We start from the raw sequence: 25547 nt of genomic DNA, 5'->3' as shown, positions 1-25547 counted from the left end.
GCATTATTATCACTTTTTACTGAGATACACAACACTTAACGCGTACATAAAAAGTTGGCTCACTTAACTTTTGACGTGTAGCCTGGTGCGCGCTGCTCTCTAAATTTGGCAGTGCGTCCTCATCAAGCTGGTTGCTTTAGCTGCTGTTCATTGTCGTACTATCCATGAGAAAATCATCCGGAATATCCATATTGGGACCAAAACACACTTCTCGCCTTTTCATCTTTTCCTCTGCAGACAATTTTTTTTCCCCTCTGCGGACAGTTCTTGAGCTGCACGCTATGACGTCATTTGTTTACGCACACCGGGCGGGTATAGCCAGATAGTCAACGTAAATCTACAATACCGGCCCAGCAATGTCCCGGTAAAGTGATAATAATGTGGTATAGTTACCTCTGCCAAGGAGGTTATGTTTTCAGTCGGGTTTGTTTGTCTGTCTGTCTGTCAGCAGGATAACTCAAAGGTTTGAACGGATTTTGATGAAATTTTGTGGAGTGGTTGGAAATGACAAGAGGAACAACTGATTAAATTTTAGTGATCTGAATCACGATCTGGATCCCGATGCTAACGCATTAGCATGTCTATGGCATTTTCAGTGTTAAAAATTAGCATTAAGCAGTTGCAGCTGTCATCACATTCAGGTGCATTTGTTTTCAAATTGTAATAGTTCTTAAATTTATTTTTGTTTATATATTAATAATCTAATGATTATTATATACAATTTTAGAGAAACAGACAAAAAGAAATAGATCACTGTGCCAAGGAGGGAATCTCTTTAGGGTCAGTGACCCTATGGCCTTGTTTAGAGAAATGTTTCATAAATGTTAAAAAATTAATATATTTGCAGTTTAGTTGAATAATAAATTGAATTTTGTCTCTTGTTTTTGTCTATAAGCACATGCAATATCAATATCAGTGCTCAGATGACCGTAGCTTCTGGGAAAGGTGCAAGTTGCAATAAACTGATGCCAAGCGCTAAGGATACATGCTATCCAGTCACAGCAGATGAAACTTTTTTTACTACTGAGCAAACACCATTGTTACACTTTTTTAGGTTCAATGATTCCACGGCGTGTAGATGTTATGGCGTCAGTGACCCCATGGCCTTGGCGGAGGTTTGCACTCTGAGTGCTTCTAGTTTTCAATATGATTGGAGCATCTTTCATTTTGACCCCTGTGCAATGGTGACCCCTACCTGGCTGCCTATTGAAAATTCAAGTGGCCAATCGGTGTTTCTAAAATAGTAATGTCTAAGGAGTATGTTGTGTCGAATTTGGTGCTTCTATCACCATTTGCAGGATTGTTTCAGTTTTCTGCTGCACTAATTGTTGAAAGGCAGCAGTGAGATGTTTAAATGGATTCACGTGCACACAGTAATGTAATTGATCTACTTGTCCCTTTATCACACAATGACAGTCTAGTTGACAGTATTTACTATTTCAGCAGAAAGAAGACAGGAGAAGACAAGCGCAGCTTGTGTCTCAGGTCAGCAGTTTTCTGTACTCAGGTGAAAGACTTGGTGTCCACTTCACTGTCCTGAACTCATTATGTGACTGTATGTCTCACATTTGAGGGTCCGAGCTGAGGCCCAGTAGCTTAGAAGATAACAGAGTCACAGATGAAAAGGTTTTGACAAAGCAGCTGCTGGCTTAGAAGATTTTGTAATTAACATGAGCAAAATGTTTTGTCAAAGTGGTTCATGTGTGGCTCAGTGTAGCTCAAAGGATAATACCAGTGGTGTAGACGGGTGGGTCCTCATCGGTTTAACACTGTAGATTTGAGTTTTAGAGTTTCTGAATTGACCTGAAACTGGCCTACCTGTTTTGGCGATATGTTTTGTCAGCTTCTTCTCTGTAAAGACTCACGTCACATACACTTCGCATTATTAATGGTTAGAAATGTGAATCGTACAACAGCTCACGATTCAATTCGATTCAGATTCTTGGGGTGACGATTCGATTCAGAATCGATTTTCGATTCAAAGAGCTCTAAGAAATAGTTATATTGCTTAAAAGTGTTTATGTTTAAGAAAATACAGCTTTACAAGGTTAATCAAGTGATTCTTGATGTAAATTTACTTATTTGCTTTGGTCGTTCTGATTTAGCTGGCAGTTTAGTGAAGCGCTGGTCAGTAGTCGGCAGATACCGCTGCTCCCCTCTTTTAGCTCCGGGTGATGGCGTAGCATGTGGGCTTGCTTGTTTGAAGCGTTTCCGAAGTACTTGACTTTCATTTTGCAGATTTTGCACACTGCATAAGTCATGTCAAGCTCCTTCTTACGCAGCAAATAATAAAATCCAAAATGCGCCCAAACATTTGCCTTCAGCAAAGACGGTGCTGGCTGAATTATCTCTTCGTCCGCCATGCTAAGCTGCAGCCACTGAACTCTGCAGCTCACGAGTGTTTGAAGCACGCCGGAACCCCCCCACCCCAGTGGGGACGCTGTAGTACAGAAGCCGCTGCCTGACAAACAGTACACGCAGCGAGTAAGCAAGAAAATGTTTAAACAAATGCTTTTTAAAAATCGATTCTTGGACATTTTAGATTGATTCAGAATTGTAATAAATACGAATTGCCATTCGGACGTGAATCGATCCCCCCCCCCCGACATCCCTATTAATGGTGCCAGGCTTATGTGTGTGTGTGTGTGTGTGTCTGTTTGGTTTATTTATTATATTTTATTTTCACCCTATAATGTGGCCTCTTTGGGGTGTGCAGCCAGTACATTCTGAGTGCCGGTCCCAAGCCCGGATAAATGAGGAGGGTTGCGTCAGGAAGGGCATCTGGCGTAAAACAAGCCAACCCAACTATGCAGACTCAGAATCGAATTCCCATACTGGATCGGTCGCGGCCCGGGTTAACAACGTCCGCCACCAGTGCTATTGCCCAACAGGGTGCCGGTGGAAATTGGGCTATTGCTGGGCGAAGACGACGAACAAGAGGAGGAAAACGTTGCCACGAACAGCGGGAGAAGAAAACTAGAAGGGTGGAAATGAGAGTGGGGACTTTGAATGTTGGTAGTATGACTGGTAAAGGGAGAGAGCTGGCTGATATGATGGAGAGGAGAAAGGTAGACATATTGTGTGTGTGCAAGAGACCAAGTGGAAGGGAAGTAAGAGCAGGAGCATCGGCGGTGGGTACAAGTTGTTGTACCATGGTGAGGACAGGAAGAGAAATGGTGTTGGGGTCATTTTAAAGGAAGAGTATGTTAAAAGTGTGTTGGAGGTTAAGCGAGTGTCTGACAGGGTGATGAGTGTGAAGTTGGAAATTGAAGGGGTGATGATGAATATCATCAGTGCATATGCCCCACAGGTAGGTTGTGAGATGAAGGAGAAAGAAGATTTCTGGAGTGTGTTAGATGAGGTGGTGGAGATTGTGCCCAAGCATGAAAGAGTGGTGACAGGAGCAGACTTCAATGGGCATGTTGGTGAAGGGAACAGAGGTGATGAGGAAGTAATGGGTAGATATGGTATCAAGGATAGGAATGGGGAAGGACAGATGGTAGTTGATTTTGCAAAAAGGATGGAAATGGCTGTGGTGAATACCTACTTTAAGAAAAGGGAGGAGCACAGGGTAACTTATAAGAGTGGAGGAAGGTGCACACAGGTGGACTACATTCTTTATAGGAGATGCAAGCTAAAAGAAATCACAGACTGTAAGGTGGTAGCAGGAGAGAGTGTCACTAGACGGCATAGGATGGTTGTTTGTATGATGACTTTAGAGGTAAAGAAGAAGAAGAGAGTGAGCTCAACAAAGGATCAGATGGTGGAAGCTGAAGGAGGAGGACTGTGTGAAATTTAGCAAGCAGGTGAGAGAAGCACTAGTTGGAGGGGAAGCAATTTTGGACAACTGGAAAAGTACTGCAGATGTGGTGAGGGAGACAGCTAGGGAAGTACTGGGTATGACATCTGGACAGTGGAAGGAAGACAAGGAGACTTGGTGGTGGAATGAAGAGGTCTAGGAAAGCATAAGGAGAAAGAGGTTGGCGAAAAAGTTTTGGGATAGTCGGAGAGATGAAGAAAGTAGACAGGAGTACAAGGAGATGCAGCGTAAGGCGAGAAGAGAAGTGGCAAAAGCAAAGGAAAAGGCATATTGCGAGCTGTACAAGAAGTTGAATAGTAAGGAAGGAGAAAAGGACTTGTACCGATTGGCCAGACAAAGGGACAGAGCTGGAAAGGATGTGCAACAGGTTAGGGTGGTAAAAGATGCACATGGTAATGTGCTGACAAGTGAGGAGTGTGTGCTGAGAAGGTGGAGGGAATATTTTGAAGAGTTGATGAACAAAGAAAATGAGCGAGAGAAAAGGCTGGATGATGTGGTGAGAGTAAATCAGGAAGTAAAAGAGATTAGCAAGGAAGAAGTGAGGGCTGCTATGAAGAGGATGAAGAGTGAAAAGGCAGTTGGTCCAGATGACATTCCAATGGAGGCATGGAAATGTCTAGGAGAGATGGCAGTAGAGTTTCTAACCAGATTGTTTAATAAAATCTTGGAAAGTGAGAGGATGCCTGAGGAGTGGAGACGAAGTGTGCTGGTTCCTATTTTCAAGAACAAGGGTGATGTGCAGAGCTGCAGTAACTACAGAGGCATAAAGCTGATCAGCCACAGCATGAAGTTATGGGAAAGAGTAGTAGAAGCTAGGCTTAGAAAACAGGTGATCTGTGAGCAGCAATATGGTTTCATGCCGAGAAAGAGCACTATAGATGCAATGTTTGCTCTGAGAATACTGTTGGAAAAGTACAGAGAAGGACAGAAAGAGTTACATTGTGTGTTTGTGGACTTAGAAAAAGCTTATGATAGGGTGCCAAGAGAAGAGTTGTGGCATTGTATGAGGAAGTCTGGAGTGGCAGAGAAGTATGTTAGGGTAGTGCAGAAGCAAGACTGAATACATGTGTGTGAATGGGAGGGAGCCCAGTGGAATAGTGCAGTTACGAGTAGAAGTGGTGAAAGTAGATGAATTTAAATATTTGGGTCAATTGTTCAAAGTAATGGAGAGTGTGGTAGAGAGGTGAAGAAGAGAGTGCAGGCAGGGTGGAGTGGGTGGAGAAAGGTGGCAGGAGTGATTTGTGACCGAAGAATATCAGCAAGAGTGAAGGGGAAAGTTTACAAAACAGTAGTGAGACCAGCTATGTTGTATGGTTTAGAGACAGTGGCACTAACAAAAAGAGAGGAGGCAGAGCTGGAGGTGGCAGAGCTGAAGATGTTGAGATTCTCTTTGGGAGTGACAAGAATGGACAAGATTAGGAATGAACATATCAGAGGGACAGCTCAGGTGGGACGGTTTGGAGACAAAGTCAGAGAGGCGGGATTGAGATGGTTTGGACATGTGCAGAGGAGGGACCCAGGGTATATAGGGAGAAGGATGCTGAGGATGGAGCCACCAGGCAGGAGGAGAAGAGGGAGACCAAAGAGGAGGTTCATGGATGTGCTGAGAGAGGACATGCAGGTGGTTGGTGTGACAGAGGAAGATACAGAGGACAGGGTGAGATGGAAACGATTGATCTGCTGTGGCGACCCCTAATGGGAACAGCCGAAAGACAAAGAAGAAGAAGAATGTGTCCTCTTTTGCTCCATCAATAGCAAGAGTATGAAAAAAAAACACTTGGGACAGTTATTTAATCCACATGTACATTACTTTTTTGTGGAGCACATTTAAAGGCTTTCAGACAGTGCAGTAAATATAAAAACTGTCTGAAAGATGTAAACAAACCAGAACGTACAGGAGCAGCGTTCCTGCCAAATCATTGTGGTTCAGTCATATGATTTAATGAATGGATGTTTATTTAAAGCATTTGTGAGTGATGTTTAGTCAAACTGCGTGGGGTTTTGGGTGTTAATAGTTTTACAGCACATGCTTTATACTTTTATTAAGTTTTATCACATGTCCGAACACTTTCTTTAACTACACTGTAATTCAGTAATTTCCATCTTCAGACGATATTAAAGGAGAAAAGTTCCTCTTGCAAAAGAGATGTGTTTTGTTTTTTTTTAGGTTAGGATTTGTTATTAGTATGATAGCCCCCCCCCCCAAAAAAAAACAAACAAACAAACAAGCATATAGAACATTAAATAAATAAATTTGGGGAAGGGGAATTCACCAAATGTCTCCTAATCTGGAATGTTGTTGGTGTCTTAAACCTCTCATACCCTGAGGTGTCCCACTTGTATTTACTTGTTTGGGTTTTTTTTTTTAAACCAATGAGAAAACAGTGGTATTATCCTTAAATATGATAAAATTAAGTTGTGCTTAAACACACTATGCTACCCACATTTTGCTGTCACTTGAAAAGATACTTTTGTATGTTGCATGCAAACATGAATATCACCTAAAAGCGATATTCAACTTCAAAATTAACTCCTGTGTTTTTGTGTTCAGTCATCTCACCATAGGTATGTCTTTTAGCCATAGTTCTATATTGAGGCTATATTTTAATAATGTTATTGCTTTAAATATGTATATTATAATTGATTAACAGTTAATGCAATAGATAATATTCATGACTAGTGATGGCGGTAAAGCATTACTCTAATCTGACCGCTTTTTTTCAGTCACGAGTAATCTAATGCATTAATCTTTCCAAATCGTTAATCATATTAAAGTTGCTTCTCCAAGTCACTATGCATTACTATTATTTTTGTGTTGTGGGTTGATGGCGGCATTAAAACTGTCCCATGGGCAGGAGGAGGTTGGGTTTGGTTGAACTGCCCACTTTGCTGATTTTCGTTTTCATTCACGGTTTGGTGCAGCAGCTCCGAGTTGAAAAACAGTTGTCGTCTCTCAAATACACCTGCAATGAGCTTTACAAAGACATTTTTACGGTTTAGTAATAGTAATGAATAAAGTAACTAGTAATCTTAGTTACTTTTAAAACTGAGTAATCTGTAAAATAACTGTTTTATTTTGCGATTTCAACCAAATAATTAAAGAAATACGAAATATATTTCTCATTTTCTTTATATCTAAGCCGCAATCAGCAGAGGTCAGCAATCAGCTGCTTTCAGCACTGAGAACAAATCCTTTAAGGAAAGGATCTCTTAAAGGAAAAAAAAAACTCCATTAAAGTGTTTAATTAAAATAATCCAGAGTGTCAATGTCCATATATGCTGATACATTCAGAAGTTTATGGTTTATTTTACAGTTTAAAGGCTCCAGTTTCCAAAAAGCTCAGAGGAAAACTTCATTGACAGTGAGAGCGAGGAGGGGGGTGGGGGGGAGGAGCTTCATGAAAGTGAAAAACTGACAGTAAAGTCAGTCCAGGTTCAACTCTTGTTCAAACAAGACAATTAGTGGTTATATTGTTTTTTTGTTTTGTTTTTTTTGTCTTTTTTTCTCAGAGTAATGCAATCCCACTCAAACATACTGGAAAAAAAAAACTGTCATGACAGAAAAACTCTGCTTGCTTCACTGGATGAAAGAAGAGGAGGAGAGAAAGATAGATGGATAGATAGATAGATACTTTATTGATCCCAGAGGGAAATTCAAGGCATCCAGCAGCTTACACATTAGACAAGACACACACATTGCACCAGACACACAAAATAGGGTTAAGTAAATAAAAGAAAAATGGACTAATCAGTAAAAGCTACTAACTAAAAATAAAATAAATTTGTGTGCAAGTGCAGCATCCAGTCTCAGAGAATATGACGGAGGAGTAAATGTAGTAGTGCAGTAGTGAGGAGGTAGCACAGATGTAAACAGCACACAATGTGAACAGTGTAGGTTGTGCAAAGATGTAAGCAGTGTTGGTAGTGCAAAAGAAAGCAATAAAAGGTCAAACAGATGTGTCACAGGATTATTTCTTACTGAGATGGGAAGAGTTGAACAGTCTGATGGCCTGAGGGACAAAAGACTTCCTGAATCTGTCCGTGTTTCAGGACTGGGACAGCAATCTGCCGCTGAATGAGCTCCTCTGCCAGATGATAGCGCTGTGCAGAGGTTGCTCAACATTGTCCATGATGGCCAGCAGTTTACAGAGGGTCCTTCTCTCTGCCACTGATGTTAGTGTCTCCAGCTCTGTTCCCAGCACTAAACCAGCTTTCCTCACCAGCCTGTCCAGTCGCCCTGCGTCCCTCCTCTTCATGCTGCTCCCCCAGCAGACCACCACAGAGAAGAGGACACTGGCTACCACAGACTGGTAGAACATTCGCAGGAGTTTATGGCAGATCCTGAAGGACCCTAACCTCAGGATGTACAGTCTGCTCTGTCCCTTCCTGTAGAGGGTGTCGGTATTGGCTGACCAATCCAACCTATCATCCATAAGTGTCCCCAGATATTTGTAAGTCTGGACCACCTCCACATCGACCCCCTCAATGGAGACTGGCTGCAGAGTGGCAGAGTGAGCCCGGACCTTCTGAAGTCCACTACCATCTCCTTTGTTTTGGCAATGTTCAGCTGCAGGTGGTTTGATTTGCACCACTCCACAAAGGCCTGTATCAGGTCCCTGTACTCTTTCCTGTCCCTCTCGCACACATCCCACAATAGCAGTGTCGTCTGAAAACTTCTGCATGTGGCACGACTCCGAGTTGTAATTGAAGTCTGATGTGTACAGAGTGAACAGAACTGGAGAGAGCACAGTTCCTTGTGGTGCTCCAGTGCTGCTGATCACTGTGTCCGAGGTGCAGTTACTGAGTCTGACGTATTGTGGTCTTCCAGTTAGATAATCAGTGATCCAGGTGACCAGATGAGTGTCCACCTCCATCTCCATGAGCTTGTCTCTCAGTAGCAGGGGTGGATGGTGTTGAAGGCACTGGAGAAGTCAAAAAACATGACCCTCACAGCGCTGTTACCCCTGTCCAGATGAGAGTGGGCCCTGTGAAGGAGGTAGAGGATGGCGTCCTCCACTCCCACCTTCTCCCTGTATGCAAACTGCAGTGGGTCCTCAGCATGTCTGACCTGAGGTCTGAGGACGCTCAGCAGCAGTCGCTCCATGGTCTTCATCACGTGGGATGTCAAAGCGACTGGCCTGTAGTCATTCAGCTCCTTCGGGTGTGCCTTCTTAGGAACTGGAATGACACAGGATGTCTTCCATGTGACTGGGGCCTTTCTGAGACGCAGGCTCAGGTTGAAAACATGCTGGAGGGGCTCCCCCAGGTGGTTGGCGCAGGCCTTAAGCATTCTGGGACACACTTTATCCGGGCCTGCTGCCTTCCTGGGGTGGAGTCTCCTTAGCTCTCTCGTGACCTGGTCTGCCGTGAAGGAGGGAGGATGGTGAGAGTGGGTGCTTGTTCCGGCTGACTGTGACGATGATGATGATGATGGTGGTGAGGATGGTGAGGGTGAGGACGAGGGCTGATCCACTGTGGGTTTTGGTGCTGACGGTGATGATGATGATGGTGAGGGCTGATCTGCTGGGGGTTTTGATGGTGATGAAGTGATAACTGCTGCGGGAGGGGTTGATGGCGGGTTTGCAGAGGTAGAACAATCAAACCTGTTAAAAAAGTCGTTAAAATACTATATGCTATCAAATATGAATGTGTTTGTGACCTTTTCAATGTTATTTATTTTATTAACTTAGACTTTGATAGAAACATTTTAAAAAGAACTTTGGTATTACAAATATTTCAACATAAATGTCATTTTTTTTCTCTTATTCTTGCTTTCAGTGCATCTAAAAAGTACTCAAAATTGGTTAAAATAGGGCTTGCCAATAACATTTTAGAGGCGTAAAATCCTATAGCTTCAGGAGGCTTTGCCCTTTTTACCCCACTGGGGGCCCTGCACCTCTGGCTGTGAGCCGCGATCACGTAATTTACCTGGCACTAAAAATGGTTCTAGCTAGAACCTCTGGTGTGTGTGTGTGTGTGATGTGTATATATATATATATATATATATATATATATATATATATATATATATGAGTGAATCAGTTGAAGTTGATAAATCACAGTGCTGTCAAACTGCTTGTCCTACACATATGCAAAAATGGGACTGTTTGTCACATTTAATGGTCACGGCATGCGTTGTGCATGTTGGAGGTGTCACTTATTTTGTAACCTGAAAATAGCATGAAGAGTAGTGGCACCTGAACAGATATTATGTAAAAAGGTGCATCAAAATGGTTCAGAGAGAGACGGCCGAATCAGCAACTATGACCAGAACTCTCAGAATAAAAAGGGAGCAAAAACATGCAAAGATTTGTGAGTGAGGTGTTTACCAGTCAACCATATGTACAACTAACCTGTGACTGGATGAGTTCAGATCAATCTGTGGCTAGAATTAGGATTCAGATTGTAGACTGAGATTTGACCCCAAAAGAGTGTCATATGATCTTTTTGCCAGATCACCTACCACTAATAGGTTTGACCTGTTACAATTCTGCACTTGTGTGCGGTGAGAGACATTGGGCAGAATTGGGGATATACAAATTATGTGAGTGAAATAATGTTATTTTTGAAGAACCATCCAGGTGTTTTCCCTCTGAGAATTTGTTTCACAGGGAGAATGCTCCTGTTGTTTGTGTGTATGACTCAAACAGCAGCTCAAATTAGCCAGCTTTTCTCACATTTCAGGGCATGATCCTGGAGAATCTCTTATCTGGATTTCCTGTAGCTCTGCTTTGCTGCTTAAATTCCCACTTGGGAAATGGTTAAAGAAACATGGAGTGGGGATGTGTGGAGGGCTGCTGCTGGATCTGAAACTGAGTGGTCCTCTAAATGGACCTCTGCTTCAGTTATGGGCTGTCTGATGTCATTTGGCTCCTAATATGGGACTTTCTTTTTAGTACTGCATATTTGTCAATTACATACTCTTTGAGCAGTTGGTTAATTCAAGTAATTCATATGTAATGCATACAAGAAACTAGTATGACAGATTGGAGGCGTTTATTATGTGAGTTTGATCAGAGTTGTAGATTAAGTGTATTTTTAAGAAGCAATTTAAAAAAAAAATCTCTTGTAGCCCCCCCCCCCAAACACACACACACACACACACACACACACACACACACACACACACACACACACACACACACACTTTTTTTTAAGTAAAAAAAGAAGAAAGAAAGAAAGAATTGTTTGATTTAGATTTTAAAAAATGCAAAAATACACTTTAGGTCTTTTTGTAAGCACATACAATGGTTTTTAACTGTGGTGATTTTTCCAGGAACCTGTGAGATAAATAATTACTTTAAAAAAACATTCTACTTTAACCGGCGAATCTTCACCAGAACTTAATGACATGTTGTTAATGACATGCTGCCCGCACAGTGTTGTATGCTGGATAGCTTGTAGCCTTAGTTTATTTTATTTTTTCCCTCCTATTAGTTCTTGGCACATTTCTTAATGACTTTGAAATTCATATCAATGATGTGTGCTTTTCTGCAGATGACGACAGTGAACCAATCTTGGGGCTTTGGTTTGAAGAGACAATTTCTCCCACCAAAGACAAAGTGGCACCTCCACCTCCTCCACCACCCCCACCACTGGAGACCTCACCAAGACTGAAGAGCCCCAGCAAACAGAATACAAGTGAAAATGGCAACATTTTAGCTGGTCGCAAAGACCCAGAGCTGGTGAGGATGTTTCTCATATTTGTGTGGATGACAAATTTATTAGTGGTGTTCAGTTGTTGGGTTTCTGTGCTAGTCACAGTTTGTCCATCATGAACACCATGTTCGAGCACAAGCGTGTCCATAAGTACACGCACCAGGACACCCTGAGCCGAAGGTCGATAATCGACTTTGTAGTTGTATCATCTGACCTTCTGCCACGTGTCCCGGACATTCGGGTGAAGAGAGGGGCTGAGCTGTTGACCGATCACCACCTGGTGGTGAGTTGGATCCGCTGGGAGGGGAGGAAGCTGGTCAGACCTGGCAGGCCCAAATGTATCGTGAGGGCCTGCTGGGAACGACTGGCAGAACCCTGTATCAGCGAGGTCTTCAACTCCCACCTCTGTGAGGGCTTCTCCCAGATTCCGGGGGAGGTTGGAGACATGGAGTCCGAGTGGACCATGTTCTCCACCTCCATTGTCGATGCGGCCGCTTGTAGCTGTTGTCGCAAGGTCTCTGGTGCCTGTTGCGGTGGCAATCCCCGAACCCAGTGGTGGACGCCGGAAGTAAGGGATGCTGTCAAGCTGAAGGAGTCCTGTTTGTCTTTGTTGGTAAGTGGGACCCCGGAGGCAGCTGACAGGTACCGGCAGCCCTTGCGGTCGCAGAGGCAAAATTCAGGTCTGGGAGGAGTTTGGGGAGGCCATGGAGGAAGACTATTGGTCGGCCTCAAAGAAATTCTGGCTAACCATCCGACGCCTCAGGAGGCGGTAGCAGGTCTCCACTGGCACTGTCTACGGTGCGGGTGGGGAGCTGTTGACCCTGACTGGGGATGTTGTCGGGTGGTGGAAGGAATATTTTGAGGATCTCCTCAATCCCATCGTCACGTCTTCCGAAGAGGAAGCAGAGACTGGGAACTCAGAGGCGGACTCATCCATCACCCAGGCCGAAGTCACCGAGGTGGTCAGAAAGCTCCTCGGTGGCAAGGCTCCTGGGCTGGATGAAATCCGTCCTGAGTACCTTAAGTCTCTGGATGTTGTGGGACTGTCTTGGTTGACACGCCTCTGCAACAGCGCGTGGCGGTCGGGGACAGTGCCTCTGGATTGGCAGACCGGGGTGGTGGTCCCTCTGCTTAAGAAGGGGGACTGGAGGGTGTGTTCCAACTATAGGGGGATCACACTCCTCAGCCTCCACTCTGGGTTCCCCTGGAGGAGCTGGGGGAGGTGTGTGTGGATTGGGAGGTCTGGGCGGCTTTGCTTGAGCTGCTGCCCCTGCGACCCGACTCCGGATAAAGCGGAAGAAAATGGATGGATGGATGACAAATTTATTAATAAAATTATGTAGATCATATCTTCCATATGTTCTTGATGTCTGTTGTATATTACAGGGCTCGACATAGCCATTTGCCCGCTGGCCCAGGGCCGATTTGGCCCACTTTTGGGCCACTATGGGCCAGTACAATTTATCGAATGATGGCCCGCTCGGGCCACTACAAAAATACGCAAAATTATATTTATTTTACCATATTTTGTGGTGGCAAAGTCAAATTTCTTCACACTTCACCGAGTCCGCCATGTTTGTTTTGGTCTTCTTCTTCTTTGTTCGTTTTGGTCTCGCACCACGGACCACATTTTGCATCTCGGGTTGGGTATCGTTAAGAAATGATTCGATCCACCAGTATCAGTAGTCTTTTTGATTAACGATTCCCTTATCAGTTCTTCGGAGTGGCTGTTGTTTTTGAGGGTGTTTGTCAGGAAAATGATCATTTCTCTACGTTGATTGCAGACCCTGCAGCGGGTCTGTAATCAACCGCTTCTGCAGAGCGACTGCACTTTGAAGTGTGAAGCAGTGGTTCGATCTGCTGGGTCGTTTGACTTTATCTTAATTTTTCCCCGCTAAAACCCTAAACAGCATATGCATGTGAGTAATATATACCCTTTTATGTTAAACCGACCTGTTATGTCTTTTGAAACAGTTGATAGATGTATTTTATAACTTAAAAAGGGGACCGATGCTAACGTGTTAGCATGCCTGTGGTGTTTTCAATGTTAAAGTTAGTATGAGCTGTTGGCATTTCAACACGTTTGTGTGCATTTGTTTTCTGTATAATAATTAATGGCTCAGCCCTTGTTGTCGTAAAAGAGTCAAATGTATTAAAAATTGTAATATTTTTTAAATTTATATATTAATAATAGCAACAACAGCAGCAATAGTAGTAATAATAACTCTTCAGAAGTGGCAAGTCCACTTCTTAACTCCTCTCAAAGCCATTAAAATATGTCATTCATGACTGTGAGTCACTTTTGGGCAGATTAAAGTCACTAACTGGGACTCTTGTCTTGTAGTCAAGAAACAAGAATCGTCCCCCATTCCGTTGGGACGGCTCCAAACGCTGCGCGGCTCTCTGACGGGACAGAGTCCGGTCGGAATTAATAACTTCAAAAGGAATTGCCGCTTTAAATAAAATGACACCTCTTTCCAAACGCTGTAATACAGAAAATAAACTACAATCTACTAAAATGTTTTTTCTTCCCAAAATGAGACATCCTGCATTCTTTATGAATTAAACTGATGCTGATGTGAAGCACAGCCAGCTGAAAGGAAATGCTTTTGACAAAAACTACAGATTTTGTTTATTTCTATTTATATTCAGAGATCAGGGAGCCACCATGTAGAGTTTATTTAGGTTCAGAGTTTAAGGATCCAGTGACCAAATTCATATATATTTACTTTAAGACTCAATAAAATGTTGTTGACATAGACAACCTTTAAAGCCTACTTTTAGTACACAGAAAATTCACAAGCGGTATTGATAAGGGAATCTATAAGAATCGGATCGATAATGGTATCGATATTGATAGTCTTATCAATACTCATCCCTAACCACGTTCCATGCTCCCGCAGAATCTTGCGCATATTGAAATGTATGTTGTCGATGCGTGGAGCATGTGTTTGGCCGTTTCCGTCACTGATCTTCGGCAATGTTCATTAGCATCTTTAAATGCGCGGGAAGCTGCAAGAAATGAAGATGAACAAATGCAAATCTAACAGAACGCTTTGAAATTTGAATTGAAATATGTTTAAACTACATCCACCCAAACCTGGACAACAATCAGGCAAGAGTTTTGCTAAAGTAATTAGCCAGAAGAGGAAGCTTAGTGATGATGAGTTAAGGGAGAGCGACAGAGACGAACTCGTGAGTAATTGATCCATTGAATGTATTCATGAATTAACTGCATAGAAGTTGATCCTTGATCCCGCATTTGTTGTGGTCTTTATCTGACTGTTTTCACATTAATTGTTCTGATTGTAACTGTCTGCTCGTGTGTGTGTGTGTGTGTGTGTGTGTGTGTGTGTGTGTGCGCCCCCTCTTTCTCTCTTGTACACTCTCTACTTAAGTGAAATAGTCGTTGATTTTTAGCTTAGATTAGAATAGACTAGACCTAGCTTTGATAAATAATGGCACAAATAGACAGTATTATTTTCCAAATGTACACATCATTTTCTTGTATTATGTATTATTTTTTAGCCTATGGGTTTCGATGACATAATAACAAATAAAATTGATTGTGAAGTACTTGACCAGCTTTGTTTCGAAAAAATAAACTGTAAAAGATTTGCACCTGATTAACTAAAAGATATAACCATTAACCAAAATCATGCTTCCTCATTACTACATCTAAACACGAGAAGCCTAAGCAGGCACCATGATGACCTGCAGTCCTTGTTGGCCAGCCTTGACCATAAGCCTGATATCATAGCATGTAGTGAAACATGGCTCAATCATAAAACATGTACAGACATCCTCAACCTTGATGGATATGCTCTTTTTAACAAAAACAGAGTTGGCAGAACTGGTGGTGTGTGTTTATATGTAAATCTTCTCAGTGAGTACTCGTGATGATCTATTTATTAATGATGGTCACTCAGATTCCCTTTTTCTTGAACTTAACATCAAAAATTGCAAAAACATAATTGTAAGAGTGATCTACCCAGACTCTGACTTAAACAAATTTATGGAAAATTTAGATGAATTATTGAATTGTATTAATGATTCTAATAAAAACTGTTTTATTCTTGGAGATTACAGTATAAATTTAGCTAAAGACAGCTCAGAGAAAAATGATTTCTTAAACACATTATATTCTGCCTCTTTTTACCCCACAATAAATATTTATACTAGAGAAAAAGACTCCAGTAAGTCTGTTATTGACAACATCATCACTAATATTCATAACACTAATTTTATTTCAGGAGTAATCCTCTCTGATATTACTGATCATTTTCCAATCATTCTTCTTATAGATAGATAAAATTAGTAAAAACAAACCTCTTATCAAAATAAAAGCAAAGGTATTAACTAACAAAAACTTATGTAAACTGTCAGAGCACCTAAAAGGTAAATCATGGGACACGGTGTATCAGTGTAATTGTCCTGATGCTGCGTATAATATTTTAATTCAGGAATTATCCAACAGTATTAACTTGTGCATACTTGATAAAATAATAAAACGACATTCAAATGAAAAAAAAATCTGGCTTACAAAAGGAATAATGACTGAAGAAAAATATTTTGTATAAGAAATACTTAAAAGATCCAACTGCAGAAAACAAAAACATATGCACAAAGTATAAAAATAAACTGACTGAATTAATTTGAAAGAGTAAACATAACCACTACACTGAGCTTATCAAGGCTTCTCGTGGAGATCAGAAGCAAAGCTGGAAAGTGCTCAACGAAGTCCTCAGCCGTGGTCATAAAACAAACATCCTCCCTGACACCACAATCTTCCAAAATCCAGTCAATGTTTCCAGTGATTGTCACCTTGATAATTGTTTTAATGATTACTTTAGTACTGTAGGTGAGTCTTCGTCTAAAAAAATTAGCCCACAAGGGGGAACTATCTACCAGCAGTATTTAAATGGGAACTATCCCAACTCTTTTTTCCTTTCACCAACTGACAAATCTGAAGTTGCCAAAATTATTATGAGCATGAAAAGCTCCCAAACTGCAGGAGAAGACAATATATGCAGTAAAATTTTAAAATTCATAGTCAATTACATTGTAGATCCATTAGTATACTGCATTAATTTATCAATCCTGAATGGCGTGGTACCAAAAATGACAAAAATAGCTAAAATTATACAACCCCTGGCAAAAATTATGGATTCACCGGCCTTGGAGATGTTCATTCAGTTGTTTAATTTTGTAGAAAAAAAGCATATCACAGACATGATACAAAACTAAAGTAATTTCAAATGGCAACTTTCTGGCTCTAAGAAACACTATAAGAAATCAAGAAAAAAAGATTGTGGCAGTCAGTAACGGTTACTTTTTTAGACCAAGTAGAGGAAAAAATATGGAATCACTCAATTCTGAGGAAAAAATGGAATCACCCTGTAAATTTTCATCCCCAAAACTCAGAATTGAGTGATTCCATATTTTTTTCCTCTGCTTGGTCTAAAAAAGTAACCGTTACTGACTGCCACAATCTTTTTTTCTTGATTTCTTATAGTGTTTCTTAAAGCCAGAAAGTTGCCATTTGAAATGACTTTAGTTTTGTGTCATGTCTGTGATCTGCTTTTTTTTTCTACAAAATTAAACAACTGAATGAACATCCTCTGAGGCCGGTGATTCCATAATTTTGCCAGGGGTTTTACCAATTTTCAAATCTGGTGACAAAAATGATCTTCAAAATTACTGCCCCATTTCAATTCTGCCAACAATTTCAAAAATTTTGGAAAAATTGTGCATAAAAGGCAACGCTGCAGACGGGCGGAGAGAAAATGGAAAAAGGACAAACTACAGGTGTCTCTGGGTTTTCTGAGGGACAGTCTAAGTGACTATCAGAAGTCTGTGAAGGAGGCAAAAGCACAATATCTGTCTCATATTATTTCGAGCAGTTGTCATCGTCCCAGTGTGTTATTTCAGACTATAAACTCAGTTGTAAATCCACACACCTCTGTTTTGATGGACGCTACAACCACAACCTGTGAGGAGTTTCTTCAGTTTGTTATTGATAAGGTTTCATCAGTCAGACAGAACGCTGATCAGAGCTGTAATGTTGAGTTGTTTGCTCCTCGTGCACATTCTGCTGTGCTCGAACAGTTTGAGCCCATTTCTTTTGCATCTTTCGCTGATGTTGTAAAACACATAAAATCTACAAGTTGTCCTTTTGATGTTGTTCCAGCTAAGGTGCTGAAGGAGGTTTTTAATACTGTTGGGGCGGGTCTCCTAACTTTTATCAATGCTCGTCTTAGATCAGGGTCTGTTCCAGCTGCTTTTAAACATGCTGTGGTTCGACCTCTTCTTAAAAAACCTCACCTGGACCCATCAGTTTTATCCAATTTTAGACCTGTGTCTCATCTGCCATTTCTATCTAAGGTTTTAGAAAAGGTTGTCTTTTTCAGTTACAATCATTTTTAGAAGACAATCTCATCCTTGAAAAATTCCAGTCTGGGTTTAGATCGTGACACAGCACTGAGTCAGCACTTTTAAAAGTTCATAATGATATTACTCTGTCGGTGGATGCAGGGAATCCTGCTGTGCTGGTTCTGTTGGACCTCACAGCAGCCTTTGATACTGTGGATCACACAGTACTTGTTTCCCGGTTGGAACATTTTATTGGCATTCATGGTACTGCACTTAAGTGGTTTAGATCATATTTGGCTGAAAGGAGCTTTTCTGTCATGATTGGGGACCTTTCCTCATCAACTGCTCCTCTGTGCTGTGGAGTGCCGCAGGGATCTGTCCTTGGGCCGATTCTATTTTCTTTGTACATTCTGCCATTGGGGTCAATTATAACCCAGCACAACCTGTCCTTTCATTGTTATGCAGATGATCTGCAAATCTATCTGCCTGTGAGGACTAATGGGAGTGATGCTTTGTCATCATTATTTAATTGTATTTTGATGTAAAGCAGTGGCTGTCCCAAAACATCCTTTACCTGAATGATGGTAAAACTGAGATCATGGTGTTTGAGCGCTCTGGCATACCAAATGTGGTAACACCAAATTTTGGTGCTTTGGCTAACTATGTAAAACCAGCTGTCAAGAATTTAGGAGTGATATTTGTTAGCTGTTTGAGGTTCGATCAACAGATAAATTCTGTTGTCAAAGCTAGTTTTTTCCAACTTCGCCTTTTGGCTAAAATAAAGCACTTTGTCAGTAGACATGATCTTGAGACGGCCATTCATGCTTTCATCAGCTCCAGTCTTGATTATTGTAATGCACTTTATTCGGGCATTAATCAGTCGTCTCTTGCACGTCTCCAGTTGGTGCAGAATGCTGCTGCTCGTCTTTTGACAAACACTTTTAGACGTGAGCATATTACGCCCGTCCTGTACTCACTCCACTGGCTTCCAGTTCATTTTAGAATTGATTTTAAAATTTTAATGTTTGTTTTTAAAGCTATTTGTGGCCTTGCACCTCCCTACTTGTCTGAAATTTTAACTTTGCGCACCTACGTTACTCTGGATGGCATTTCCCTGATCTCTAGTAATACTGTGAGAAATCTTGGAGTCATTTTTGATCAGGATATGTCATTCAAAGCGCATATTAAACAAATATGTAGGACTGCCTTTTTGCATTTACGCAATATCTCTAAAATCAGAAAGGTCTTGTCTCAGAGTGATGCTGAAAAACTAATTCATGCATTTATTTCCTCTAGGCTGGACTATTGTAATTCATTATTATCAGGTTGTCCTAAAAGTTCCCTAAAAAGCCTTCAGTTGGTTCAGAATGCTGCAGCTAGAGTACTGACGGGGACTAGCAGGAGAGAGCATATCTCACCCGTGTTGGCCTCTCTTCATTGGCTTCCTGTTAATTCTAGAATAGAATTTAAAATTCTTCTTCTTACTTATAAGGTTTTGAATAATCAGGTCCCATCTTATCTTAGGGACCTCGTAGTACCATATTACCCCATTAGAGCGCTTCGCTCTCAGACTGCGGGCTTACTTGTAGTTCCTAGGGTTTGTAAGAGTAGAATGGGAGGCAGAGCCTTCAGCTTTCAGGCTCCTCCCCTGTGGAACCAGCTCCCAATTCAGATCAGGGAGACAGATACCCTCTCTACTTTTAAGATTAGGCTTAAAACTTTCCTTTTCGCTAAGGCTTATAGTTAGGGCTGGATCGGGTGACCCTGGACCATCCCTTGGTTATGCTGCTTTAGACGTAGATTGTGGGGGGGTTCCCATGATGCACTGTTTCTTTCTCTTTTTGCTCCGTATGCATCACTCTGCATTTAATCATTAGTGATCGATCTCTGCCCCCCTTCACGGCATGTCTTTTTCCTGGTTCTCTCCCTCAGCCCCAACCAGTCTCAGCAGAAGACTGCCCCTCCCTGAGCCTGGTTCTGCTGGAGGTTTCTTCCTGTTAAAAGGGAGTTTTTCCTTCCCACTGTGGCCAAGTGCTTGCTCATAGGGGGTCGTTTTGACCGTTGGGGTTTTTCATAATTATTGTATGGCCTTGCCTTGCAATATGGAGCGCCTTGGGGCAACTGTTTGTTGTGATTTGGCGCTATATAAGAAAAAAGTTGATTGATTGATTGACCTACAGTAGTACATTAAGGGCGTCTGGCCAGCTTTACTTAGATGTTCCAAGGTCAAGATATAAACGCTGGGGTGATCATGCTTTCGCGGTAGCTGGCCCGAGACTGGAATGAGCTACCTCTTGAGTTACGTACTATTCCTGACCTAGCACTTTTTAAATCTAAGTTAAAGACTTATTTATTTAAACTGGCTTTTAACACTTAGTGGGGAGGTGACATGTTCTGTTATATTTATGTTCTTTTTTATGTGTTGTTTTAAAATTTTATTTTATGTGTTTTATTTTTGTAAATTTGTGTTTTTAATGTTAAGCACTTTCGACACCAGTCGGTGCTGTAAAGCGCTTTATAAATAAATGTTGATTGATTGATTGATTGATAAGACTCAGTGACTACTTAAATAAATATAATGTACTCACTCCATCACAATATGGTTTTAAGAAGGAAAGTACTACTTGTATGGCAATCCTGGATCTCATTGAAAAATAAATGACGCTATTGATAAAGGTGACTGTGGAATTGGTGTCTTCCTCGATTTATCAAAAGCATTTGATACAATTGATTTTAATATTCTACTTGGTAAATTGGAACATTGTGGTGTTGGGTTTAGCACTTAATTGGTTCAGAAGTTATTTAAATGGAAGAGAGCAGTATGTGAACATAAATGATAATCTATCAAAATGAAAACCTATACAATGTGGGATACCCCAAGGCTCAATTTTGGGTCCACTTCTCTTTATTATTTATGTAAATGATTTCCCAAATTCTTCTAACATTCTTCATAAAGTATTATTTGCAGATGACACTATCTTATTTTTATCTCACAAAAACCCGCAATACCTTCAAAACCAACTAAATTATGAATTGGCAAGAGTTGATAATTCGTTCAATTGTAATAAATTGTCATTAAATACGAACAAAACAAAATGTATTATATTTCGTTCTTGCAGAAATCGTAAATGTTTTGAAAATGTACAAATGAATATAAATAATAATGTGATTGAACGAGTTGAATCAATCATATTTCTTGGAATCCAAATTGATGAATTTTTAAATTTCAGTAAACATTTAAATTACTTGATTAAGACACTATCTAAATATGTCAGACTATTCTTTAAGGTGAGGTATTTCCTCCCCTTTGAGGCTCTTCTGACTCTATACAGAGTCGAACCTCATCGAAATTATTGCAATATTATTTGGTGTAATACTTACCCGAGTTACCTTTTAAAACTACAAACTTTACAAAAGAAAGTTATAAGAGCCATTTCTTGGGCCAAATATAACTCTCAAACTGATTCTCTCTTTTATAAATATCGACTTCTGAAGCTCACAGAGTGCAACTTATTTCATAATGCCTGTACCATGTACACTGTGGTGCATAGACTTAATGATAGACTCTGTCAGCTAATTCCCATTTCAACTTCCTCCCATCATTATAACACCAGAGGAAAATTACACCTAAAGGGTAAAAGTACGAAGTTAAAAAGTACTAGTTTTAGTGTGGCATGTAATGGTCCACAAATTTGGAATGACCTGAGTGAGAATACTCAAAAGTCCCTGTCTTTGCATATTTTCAAAAAGAAACTTAAACTAGAGTTACTTGCAAAATATAATTAAAACTTGACCACCTGACGACTTCTTTGTCTATTGAAAAACCCATAGGCTTATGTCTGAATTTATTACACTGTGTCATAATACTTTTAATATTTGTCATTTAAGAAATTACACATTATTAATTACACATTAATTAAACATTGTCTTAGTCTGTTGTAGATATTGAAATAGAGTAGGTTAGTTATGATAGGTAAAAGTAGGTTTAGATTTGTAATTATTGTACATTTGCTGTATTTAAATATTGGGCCCCGCTCATAAGCTATGGACTGCTTTAAGGGTGTCCCAATTACAAAATGTTTTTATTAATCTGTATGAAACTGTATGGAATGTTTTAATATATTCTTTGAATTTTGTAATAAACTAAACTAAAAACAGGCTATATGAAAGAAAGAAAAGGAAGAGAGGTTTTGTCCCAACCTGGCCACAGAAATGGCCGTGGCTTGGTCATGACCAAGAGAAGAATGAGGTTTTTTGCCAAATCTGCAGGGCCTATCCGTTGTATGCTGACAAGTAAGTGAAGTATATGCTTGGTCCTGGTAGACCCTGGCTGTTTTGAAGCTAGTTTAAAAGTCTAACCAGCTTGCCTTTGTGGAAACCCCACAGTGACAACATTAGCAAAGGAGCCAAGCATATATATATATATATATTTTTTTTTAGATCTATAACTCCAGTCCAGACAAAGCATACTTTTTAGTTTTGATATGGACCTACATCTGTATTTTACATTTCTGACTGAGTTAGCCAACTCTGAGGGTTGCTTAAAAAATGCCCTCTAAATTTTATGGGAGTCACTTTATTTTTTTACACTTGAGAATGCCCTCTGATAAATTATATATTTTTTTTAACTTCATGGTCCATAGAATATTTTATGTTTTTTCTGGATTGGTTTATATGGGCAGTTTGATTTGCAGGATTTCAAGGTGGAATATCATGAACTCTTGTGCGCAAAACCATGGGCCAGTGCTCCTACACTGTGGGCCACTAACTTCTAAATTCTACTGGCCCTGTGGGCCAGTGGGGCAAATTGGTTTATGTCAAGCCCTGTATTAGGACTAAACCCTAATAAGATTTTCCTGCTATAAATTATGTGTGAAAAGCCTGACACGGTTATTTCTGTAGTTCCTCAGTTTGGCCTCCAGTATCCTGAACTTCATCACCACCTCCATGCTGAAGTCAAGGAACAACTTCATCCGCAACTACCTGAGCGTGTCTCTGACAGAGCAGCACATGGCAACACTAGCCAGCATCATTAAAGACGTGGACAAAGATGTTAAAGGTACAGCTACAAATCAATACATTTATATAAATCACCAGCCTTTATGCCAGTTATCCTTGAATTAAATGAGTGTTTTTTGTTTGTCTCAGGCTCCTCAGATGAAGTGTTTTCTTTAGCTCTGTATCACTTTAATCACACCTTGGTAACATCAGATCTTCCATCTCCAGCTCTGCAGGTAAGACAGGACCATCTCTGTTGGTTTGTTAGTGGCATGTCCACATGTAACTGAAAAGGATAAATGAAATGCAGCCTTTTTTTTCTTCTTTTGCTGCCAGGAGTTGTCCGTGTTTTTGCATATCAATCAATCAGTTTTATTTATATAGCGCCAAATCACAACAAACAGTTGCCCCAAGGCGCCATATATTGTAAGGCAAGGCCATACAATAATTAAGTAAAAACCCCAACGGTCAAAACGACCCCCTGTGAGCAAGCACTTGGCGACAGTGGGAAGGAAAAACTCCCTTTTAACAGGAAGAAACCTCCAGCAGAACCAGACTCAGGGAGGGGCAGTCTTCTGCTGGGACTGGTTGGGGCTGAGGGAGAGAACCAGGAAAAACACATGCTGTGGAGGGGAGCAGAGATCAATCACTAATGATTAAATGCAGAGTGGTGCATACAGAGCAAAAAGAGAAAGAAACACTCAGTGCATCATGGGAACCCCCCAGCAGTCTAAGTCTATAGCAGCATAACTAAGGGATGGTTCAGGGTCACCTGATCCAGCCCTAACTATAAGCTTTAGCAAAAAGGAAAGTTTTAAGCCTAATCTTAAAAGTAGAGATGGTGTCTGTCTCCCTGATTTGAATTGGGAGCTGGTTCAACAGGAGAGGAGCCTGAAAGCTGAAAGGCTCTGCCTCCCATTCTACTCTTACAAACCCTAGGAACTACAAGTAAGCCTGCAGTCTGAGAGCGAAGCGCTCTATTGGGGTGATATGGTACTATGAGGTCCCTAAGATAAGATGGGACCTCATTATTCAAAACCTTATAAGTAAGAAGAAGAATTTTAAATTCTATTCTAGAATTAACAGGAAGCCAATGAAGAGAGGCCAATATGGGTGAGATATGCTCTCTCCTTCTAGTCCCCGTTAGTACTCTAGCTGCAGCATTTTGAATTAACTGAAGGCTTTTCAGGGAACTTTTAGGACAACCTGATAATAATGAATTACAATAGTCCAGCCTAGAGGAAATAAATGCATGAATTAGTTTTTCAGCATCACTCTGAGACAAGACCTTTCTAATTTTAGAGATATTGCGTAATGCAAAAAAGCAGTCCTACATATTTGTTTAATATGCGCTTTGAATGACATATCCTGATCAAAAATGACTCCAAGATTTCTCACAGTATTACTAGAGGTCAGGGTAATGCCATCCAGAGTAAGGATCTGGTTAGACACCATGTTTCTAAGATTTGTGGGGCCAAGTACAATACTTCAGTTTTATCTGAGTTTAAAAGCAGGAAATTAGAGGTCATCCAGTCTTTATGTCTGTAAGACAATCCTGCAGTTTAGCTAATTGGTGTGTGTCCTCTGGCTTCATGGATAGATAAAGCTGGGTATCATCTGCGTAACAATGAAAATTTAAGCAATGCCGTCTAATAATACTGCCTAAGGGAAACATGTATAAAGTGAATAAAATTGGTCCTAGCACAGAACCTTGTGGAACTCCATAATTAACCTTAGTCTGTGAAGAAGATTCCCCATTTACATGAACAAATTGTAATCTATTAGATAAATATGATTCAATCCACCGCAGCGCAGTGCCTTTAATACCTATGGCATGCTCATGGCACAGAGATGAGTCCACTGTCTGAGGCCATAAGAAGATCATTTGTAACCTTCACTAATGCTGTTTCTGTACTATGATGAATTCTAAAACCTGACTGAAACTCTTCAAATAGACCATTCCTCTGCAGATGAGCAGTTAGCTGTTTTACAACTACCCTTTCAAGAATTTTTGAGAGAAAAGGAAGGTTGGAGATTGGTCTATAATTAGCTAAGATAGCTGGGTCAAGTGATGGCTTTTTAAGTAATGGTTTAATTACTGCCACCTTAAAAGCCTGTGGTACATAGCCAACTAATAAAGATAGATTGATCATATTTAAGATTGAAGCATTAAATAATGGTAGGACTTCCTTGAGCAGCCTGGCAACATAAACATGTTGATGGTTTGGATGAAGTAACTAATGAAAATAACTCAGACAGAACAATCGGAGAGAAAGAGTCTAACCAAATACCGGCATCACTGAAAGCAGCCAAAGATAACGATACGTCTTTGGGATGGTTATGAGTAATTTTTTCTCTAATAGTTAAAATTTTATTAGCAAAGAAAGTCATGAAGTCATTACTCGTTAAAGTTAAAGGAATACTCGGCTCAATAGAGCTCTGACTCTTTGTCAGCCTGGCTACAGTGCTGAAAAGAAACCTGGGGTGGTTCTTATTTTCTTCAATTAGTGATGAGTAGTAAGATGTCCTAGCTTTACGGAGGGCTTTTTTTATAGAGCAACAGACTCTTTTTCCAGGCTAAGTGAAGATCTTCTAAATTAGTGAGACGCCATTTCCTCTCCAACTTACGGGTTATCTGCTTTAAGCTGCGAGTTTGTGAGTTATACCACGGAGTCAGGCACTTCTGATTTAAAGCTCT

At 40.7% G+C, this 25547-nt stretch overlaps 1 protein-coding gene across 1 annotated transcript in view; it reads left to right on the top strand.

Annotated features, from left to right (window-relative positions):
- Positions 1-25547, top strand: part of ubr4 (ubiquitin protein ligase E3 component n-recognin 4) — a 181892-nt gene that overhangs the window by 37464 nt on the left and 118881 nt on the right. Inside the window, 3 exon segments of the mRNA XM_034173148.1 lie at positions 11318-11505; positions 22754-22910; positions 23000-23085. Of these exon segments, the coding sequence (XP_034029039.1) occupies positions 11318-11505; positions 22754-22910; positions 23000-23085 (431 nt within the window).

This window comes from Thalassophryne amazonica, chromosome 6 (assembly GCF_902500255.1).
Source record: "Thalassophryne amazonica chromosome 6, fThaAma1.1, whole genome shotgun sequence".
Lineage (NCBI taxonomy): Eukaryota > Metazoa > Chordata > Actinopteri > Batrachoidiformes > Batrachoididae > Thalassophryne > Thalassophryne amazonica.
The sequence above is the reverse complement of the archived record's forward strand: the minus strand, read 5'-3'. Positions and strand labels throughout refer to the sequence as shown.